Raw genomic sequence first — 7,924 nt, 5'->3', positions numbered from 1 at the left:
ATTCGGACACCATCAGTTTTAAAGAGTTTAGTTGGTTAGGTTTTTTTTAGCACCATGGGACGAATTTGAGAATTTTCATATAAAATAGTGCTCAACTTACAAAAAAATCTAAGTTATGAAACTATTTCTGGAACCAATAGATTTCATAAGTAGAGGTAGCACCGTAGTGCTGTTAACCTTCATGACACTATAAGTGCTTTGATGGTAAACTGGTCATTGACCGATTGATGAACAATCCATCATAATAATAATAATTGAACATAGGCCCTGTCGTCATCATCAACAACGAAAGCCTACTTGTCATCACACCCAGAAACTGCAAATGACGAAATTGGTAATCATGAGCAAATTGGTGTTCAGTATCTTGCTCAAGGACACTTGGCTCACAGGGGCAAGCAATCAAACCAGCAAACTTTGCATTGGGGAATGATTAACACTGAGGTACACTGCTCCCATATTATTGCCAATAATAAAACATATGAATCAAAGTGAATTAGCATGCATTACTAGAGACCTGACACTTAAATATCATTGAACGTAAGAAATCTCTAGAGAACAGATTATAATACGTCATTATATACTGAAAATGTATGTCCTCGGAGGCCTGGGAGAATACACATTCCACCCTTATCTTGGGACTCATAATTATTTCTGGTTAGTCCTGGATGTCCAGGAAGGTAGGACCTATTTCAATTATAGCCTGAAGGATAATGCCATTATTCTCAAGGCCTGGGTGATAGGACACGTTGGTATAAAGGGTGGGGGTGCTCTGTGTTTTGAAGTTCCTTCCGGACTGAAGCACGCCAACTAATATTCAAGTTGGTGCCCACTTTTGCCGACTGGAAAACGATTTATAAGCAGTAGTTGGATATCAAGAAGTTGTCGCTCCGACATTAAAGCCATGCTGTTGTGAAAAACAACACTAAGTCTCAGTATGTCTACATCTACAGATGGGTTTGTTGCATCTGTTAGGATGAATTCATTGACATGAAGCAAGTTTGACTGTCAAACAACGACTGTCGATTGGCAAGCTGGTTAGCTACTCTTACCTTGCTTACCATTTCAAAAGATGCACGATTTCAATGCACACACGACCGAAGATGAGTTAAAACAGCCGTGGCTATGTTTTGTGAGGGCAAGCATTATTTCAACATGAAGCAAAATACCTACCTGGTGCCTACATGTTTTAATGTGGAAAATGTCGCATGCCACTCGGTTCAGCGGCCCTTCACGGAGAAGAACCAATCAGGAGTCCGAGCAAGTGCTTGATGACCAGCCCACGCGTTCAATTGGACGTCTAACACTGTCGATGGTGGCACATCAGTTAAATATTATGAATGATCAGATTTTTTAAAAAAACTGTTATGGGCCCATATTATTATAACTTTTCATCTTGATATTACATATGTACAATAAATGGTAACCCTTTCATGGTGAAGGGTCACTACAGTGGACATGTATTGACCTCTATTTTAACTCATTCACTGGTAGCCCAGGTCGGAGTATATATTGTAGACAGTTAGTAAAATAAAATACTGATTCAATTTTATTATATTGCAACTTATTTTTATTTTAGTACTTATTCATTTTTAAATAATTGATTTAGTTTACTGTATTTTCTCACATGCGTATAAGCCCTACCCTTGAAATTGCCTCAAAATTGTTGAATTTTACGATCTCTCCTTTAAGATGCCAGTTTCGTATAAGACGCCTGTTTCACAATTTCCCCCTCCATATTCATAGTTTTAATAGAGGGCACAAAGTGTTACTTTGAGAATATTTTAAGAAAACTTGTCGCACGTGGTATTTCTGATATACTGTATGAATCAAAAGGATCGTCTGCAGGATTTTCAAAAGAGTGTTGCCTGCGTGTGGACGAATTCGAAAAGAAAGTCACGTGAGCAGTAAAACCAGGAAGTGTGTCCGTAGCGGTCTAGTATTGTAATACCATTCCTAACAGGTCTCAGGATGCAATAATAGCATGAGATACACACTACGCAGGTATCAAGGATATTTTAATGATCAAAATTGCACAATGACTCATTGGCTGCCATTGACATTGATTTGATTGGACTTGCAGGGTTCCATAGCGATAAATGATTAATGTATTCATCTAATATCATTTTCTGAACCCCTTTATCCCCACTAGTGTTGTGAGGGGTGCTGGGGCCAATCCAAGCTGTCTCCGGGTCAGAGGCGGCAATTTGGTGTCCAATCAGCCAACCATGCATATTTTTAGAACGTGGGAGGAAATCAGACTACCAAAAGGGAACCCATGCAATCCCGGGAAGAACATGTAAACTCCACACAGGTGGACCCACCTGGACCTGAACCCAGGACCCCAGAGCTGTTAAGGCAACGCGTTAACCATTCGCGCCACGGGGCTACCCATGAATGTATTCATTTGTAATTTAATAAATAAAATCACTACCTTTGGAAAAAATAAACATTAAATATTTTAATCTGTATCATTTCTCAGTCTATCTAAAAGAACAACTGTAAAAGATAACACAATTGCAGAAATATACACAATGATAATCCATGACAAGACTAATAGACTGATGGCAAAAATAACCGGTCGACACTCAAAATAAACATTTATAATCCGAAAGTGTAAAGACATTCCATGGTGACTATTTTTAAATGGACTTTTATTGTGCTGCTTTTTGAACCAGATGATGAAGCTCATAAAAGGACATCAAATTGAAAAAAGTATTAAAACAATTATATATATATATACATACACACACACACACACATATATATAAAAGAAAATTGGAGCAAGGATCAACCGCTTTCCTAGGGAATGCTAAACAAAATCTGGCTTTTCCGACAAACTAAAACTGACACTCACTTTTGGACGAGGTCTAGTCTGTACTCGAAAATAGAGAAGTTCATGAGCTTGGCGGCAATGTCAGACTCCACGAACTCTCGCACCTTGCTGTAGCCCAGGCCTTCATATAGCTTCTGCGCATCTGTCTGGACCACCGAAGTGACCAAGACCACACCAGCAAAGCCACGGGCGCGTGCGAACTCCGCCACTGTCCGGCACAGATTTTTGGCCACGCCGGTTCGACGACAGTCGCGCCTTACCGACATGCGTTTGAGCTCCAGGCAGTCCGGATGGCTAAGGCTGGGCAGGCAAGAAACCATGCCCAACAGGCGACCTTCACACACGGCCACCCAGAAACAGGCGTTGGGTGGGGACATGTAGATGTCGCTGATGTGGGACAGGTCAGCGGCACAGCACATGTCAATGTAGCCATTAAACTTGTGGACCAGCACCTGACGGGCGGCAGCCAGCAGCAGCGTGACAGCCAAGACGGGCAGCAGGAAAGACTTGGAGCTGGCAAGCAGAGCACAGAAGATGCACGCCAAGAACATCTGGCTCAACGGTTGCTTCAGGCCGTACATGAAGGATGTCGGGACGTGCTCGCTCATGCCCAGCGTGAAGAGTTCCCGCACGGTGGGGCCGTCGCCCTCACGGTACTCGCGGATCTCCATTTACTGCCCATGAAAAAAACATTAAAAACAACAAATAAACAGCATTTTTGTTAAATTTGCGACTTGTTCATCTTCTAGCAGGGACTAATTTTAAATTTAAAAACCTATAAATATTTGCAACATGTTTTTTTAAATAAAAGAAAACATGAATAGGAAAAAAACTGAAATTTATTCATTTGAAATGAGTAATAAATAAAAATAACAATTTTAAAAATCAATTAACTGGTCTATTTTTTTTAAATTAATTGGAAGAGATGATTTTGAAAAACTAACAATGATAAATAAAAGGTAATTAAAATGAATTTAAAAATATTGTAAGTAAAATAATAATTCAAAATATAAATAAAATGACCACAAAATTTATAAAAAATGCACCCGAGGTAAAAAGTTAAAATAAGAAAAAATATTAAAAGAAGACTATTTGAAAAAAGTAACATTTATTTAAACCCAGCCAACCATGTACAGTAGTACCTCGAGATACGATCTTAATTCAATCCGGGACTGAGCTCAGATGTCGATTTTCTCTTAACTCAAACAAATGTTTCCCAATGAAATGAACTAAAAGCTTGTTAATTCGGTCCAACCCTCTGAAAAAACAACAAAAACAGGATATTGGATTCAAAAAAATGTTTTATTTGTTCTAATTTGCCAACTATTACCAAAGTAACACACAACTAGTGGTTTAATATTACTTAAATGTGTTTAATAGTACTAAAATTATACGGTTTTCGAAGGGGGAAGAGACAGACGGACATAGATTACGATGTAGACACACACAAAATTTAATTTAATCTAACGTTACACTAGAATTAATTCTAATTTTAAGTTTCATACCTTTCTTCTTGGCTCTATTTGCCTCGCCTCCACCCTGACTTTCACTATCGATGGGCTGTTTGATTTTGTATTCCCTCCAAAATATTCCGAAAATGATGCACACAAATGTCCTCACAATAGGCTAATGCACGACCACTTGCCAATGAGAAGTAGTCTCATATTAGCGATCACTCCACCAATGGAAGCTAACGGGCAAACGGGGAAAAAAAAAACACTGAAAAATTTCAACACTGCTCGCAGAGACATTACAAAGAGGGAGTTGCGACCAGACATAACATGAGGGAGTTGTGGGGAGAGACAGTGCCCATGATGTTTTTATGAGAAGCATCTAGCGTCCGCTGACTGCTCGTATATCAAAATTTGTCACGTATCTCAAGATGAATATATTTGCCCAAAATTTTACCCGCATCTCGAATTGCTCGTATGTCGCGGTACCACTGTATAAAGATTAAAAAGACATGTTTTAAGTCCATCAATATGAAACTTTAGAAAGCAAGAAGTTAAAAATGACTAGCTACGTGTCCACACCAGGAAAGTCCATAGTCTGCTTTCTTTGGTAGTCCCGACCAAATATATTTTGGTCTTAAGATTTGAAAACAACCCTACGCATTCGCAAACATCGTTCGATCATTGAACAAAAGGATATGTGCGAGGTCAAACGGAAGTAAACAATTACGGAGCTCCCACTTGCAGCACTTGTGCTTAGAAGGGTAACAAGCATTTGCGGGACTAACAGCAGGTATTGATGCGAACCTCCATTTTATAGCTCAATGTTGAACCCAGACTCAAACTCATGTTAGCAGACATACTGTAAACCAGAAAAAACATTTGTAATGTCTGTGGCTATAGATACCTGTTACTTGCTAAGAGGTGTGTAATTCAAAAATTAGTTTGAAACACAGTGTGGACAACACCTTTGCGACCAGGAGGTCTCAGAGTGGCTGTTTGACTGCACCAGTTTGCTGCTTTGTATTCACGCCAGCCTAAAACCGCAACTTTTTAGTTTTGATCCAGACCAAACAGGGCAGGTGTGAATGTGCCGAGTGACAGGACTCGTGGCCAGATTTACAGGCTAAACCACAAATGTCTTATCTGACCTCAAAATAACAAAGAACAATGTCTCGCTTTTACCGAGAGCATGAAAGTGAAAGGACGATAACACAGAAAAAAATGAGCTATTTTGAGATGGAGGACAACACCGACCCTAACCACTAAAAGATCCAAGTGAAGTCTCCCTGTTTTGTACTTAATCTACCTAAAATTAAATCTACCTGGCTACTCATATGCTCAAAATTATGCACTTTCACAGGTTAAATTTTCAAGAAAAATTGAATTAAAATTGCTACATGCATACATTGTTAAGGCTGCAGGTATTATTTTTTTTAATACTGTAAAATAAAATCCTAATTTCCAGGGCACCCCCCTGGAAATTATGATTTTTTTCGTTAATCCTAGTGGTAAATCTCTTGATTACTCACATACACAAAATTATGCAATTTCAGAGGTCAAATTTCAATAAAAAAAATAATTTAATTGCTTTGCCTAGGTTCTTTGTTATTTTGAGGTCAGAGGAGGACTTTTGTGCTTGGGCCTAGGTTGATGTTCTGCTTTTGGTGGTAACGTAATTCAACTGTTTTTAATCACTACTGACATACTCAAAAACATGTAAATTCACAAATTACATTTCAAGAAAAATTTGATTAAAATTGCAACATGCCTAGTACTTCAAGGGTGCACTTTTTGTTTTTGTGAAACTGTAAATGAAGTTATTTTGTTTAAATATAATTTCCAGACAAGGTGGATAGCATTGTATGTAGACCTTCCTGACTATTCACATCCTCAAAATTATGCAACTTCGAGAAAAATGATTTAAAATTGCAACATGTCCACTATGATCAAGGTTGCACTTCTCTTTTTGTGGTTCTTACCGCAATGCTTGAATTTACGCGGACGGACTATTTTGAGCATTCGCTCATTTGACCACAAAATCCAGAACGTCCGCTGGCTTGACCGCAGTTTATAGCCTGTAAATTGCGTAAATAGGGTTTGTTTGCCAGGATAAAGCTCTCATATGACCTCAAAATAAGGTAGATAATATCAATTGTTTAGATCTAACCACAGTCCTTATAAAGTGCATATTTAGACAGATTTGTTGTTTTTTTTCCCTCATAGAAAACAAAGCCTACAGCTAGTTAGCTAGCTAGTTGACAAAGCAAGCTAACTTGCAATCACGTAGGTGCTTGTAAAAAAGAAGATGAACAACGCACCCGGTGAACCTCTCCCGAGGGGTCCAGTGCAAGTGGAAAACAAGAGTAAAGGTGACCCCGTGAAGTTGAAGGCAACCCCAAGAGAGGTCATCTCACGGAGTTCACTTTCGCGTTCTCGAAGTTGGAAGCGAGGATAAATGGTGATGCGTTCAAGGCTCCAAAACAGGATGGGGAAAAATGCCACGCTCTTTTTGCCATATACGTATAGTATATTCATATTTATATAAATAGTATATTTGGGACCAACCTGTAATTCTTTTCTTACTTCTTACTTTTCTTACTTACCCAGCAAATTTGATCACGTTTTTCTGTTCACCCTTAATAAAGTCATAAAAGAACCGAACTTTAGGAATGTTTTTGTGACAAAGAGGTATCTGTTCCAATCACTCTATCAGAAAAAAAATCTGAGTTGTTGAAATAACTGGAAACTCAAGAGAGCCATGACATTATGTTCTTCACAAGTGTATGTGTTGTACCCGTGATTTTCTTCCACGGGGTGGTAGTATTTCGCCTTTAAAAGACGGGTGAAATAATCAGACAGGTCCTTCGTTGTATTTGTATTTCAAACCAACTTTTAGTTATTTCAAAGCAATTCACACAAAACATAATATACAATAACACTCAAATATATACATAGTAACATATTAACAACCCGTTATAATCCAAAGCAATGTACTTGCTGCATAAACGATTATAACTTATGAGTATTGTACTTGTTACCTTTTTTTCCGGCCGTCATATACTGCATAACTATTATGCTACCCTTACAACGGCGGCCGAAAGTAGCCTGCTGTAGACAATGCACCCGAGACTCGCGCATTCACGCACACACATAAAAAAAGTAAACAACCAGCGGCCGAAGGTAGCTCGCTTTAAACAATACCCGAGACTCGCACATTTACTCGCACACATGAAAAAGTAAATAACCAGCGGCCGAAGGTAGCTTGCTGTAAACAATACCCGAGACTCGCACATTTACGCGCACACATAAAAAAAGTTAACAAGCATCACTAAGCATTACGTTCTTTCTCACATGCTACTATTGCCTCTTGCACATCTCACACTCAATCGTTATTCAAAACAAAGCAACATACCTTTAAAAGACGGGTGAAATAATCAGACAGGTCCTTCGTTGTATTTGTATTTCAAACCAACTTAGAGAAATGTCTGAATAGCCCGTTATTATACTCTACCAAGGTCTATGACCATTGGTTAATCATTACGTCATCGCCCCGTGTTTAACGCATGCTAGCGGCATGAGTCCCTTTTTAACTTAACACCTGCACTCATGTATAACATCAACTACTTCACCCTGTCAC

The 7,924-nt window shown here is 38.8% G+C and overlaps 1 protein-coding gene across 1 annotated transcript; it reads right to left on the bottom strand.

Moving 5' to 3' along the window:
• Window positions 1–2,443: 2,443 nt before the first annotated feature.
• Window positions 2,444–6,781, bottom strand: LOC144206866 (putative N-acetyltransferase family 8 member 5). The gene is made up of 2 exons (XM_077732065.1): window positions 6,606–6,781; window positions 2,444–3,507 (listed from the first exon to the last, which is right to left on the bottom strand). The coding sequence occupies exon 2, from the start codon at window positions 3,502–3,504 to the stop codon at window positions 2,851–2,853; it is 654 nt and encodes a 217-aa protein (XP_077588191.1). The 5' UTR covers window positions 3,505–3,507; window positions 6,606–6,781; the 3' UTR covers window positions 2,444–2,850.
• Between the last annotated feature and the right edge of the window lie 1,143 nt (window positions 6,782–7,924).

The sequence above is a fragment of the Stigmatopora nigra genome, chromosome 13 (assembly GCF_051989575.1).
Source record: "Stigmatopora nigra isolate UIUO_SnigA chromosome 13, RoL_Snig_1.1, whole genome shotgun sequence".
NCBI classification, from domain to species: Eukaryota; Metazoa; Chordata; class Actinopteri; order Syngnathiformes; family Syngnathidae; genus Stigmatopora; species Stigmatopora nigra.
Note: the sequence above shows the minus strand (reverse complement) of the source record. Positions and strands in the feature narration are given on the sequence as shown.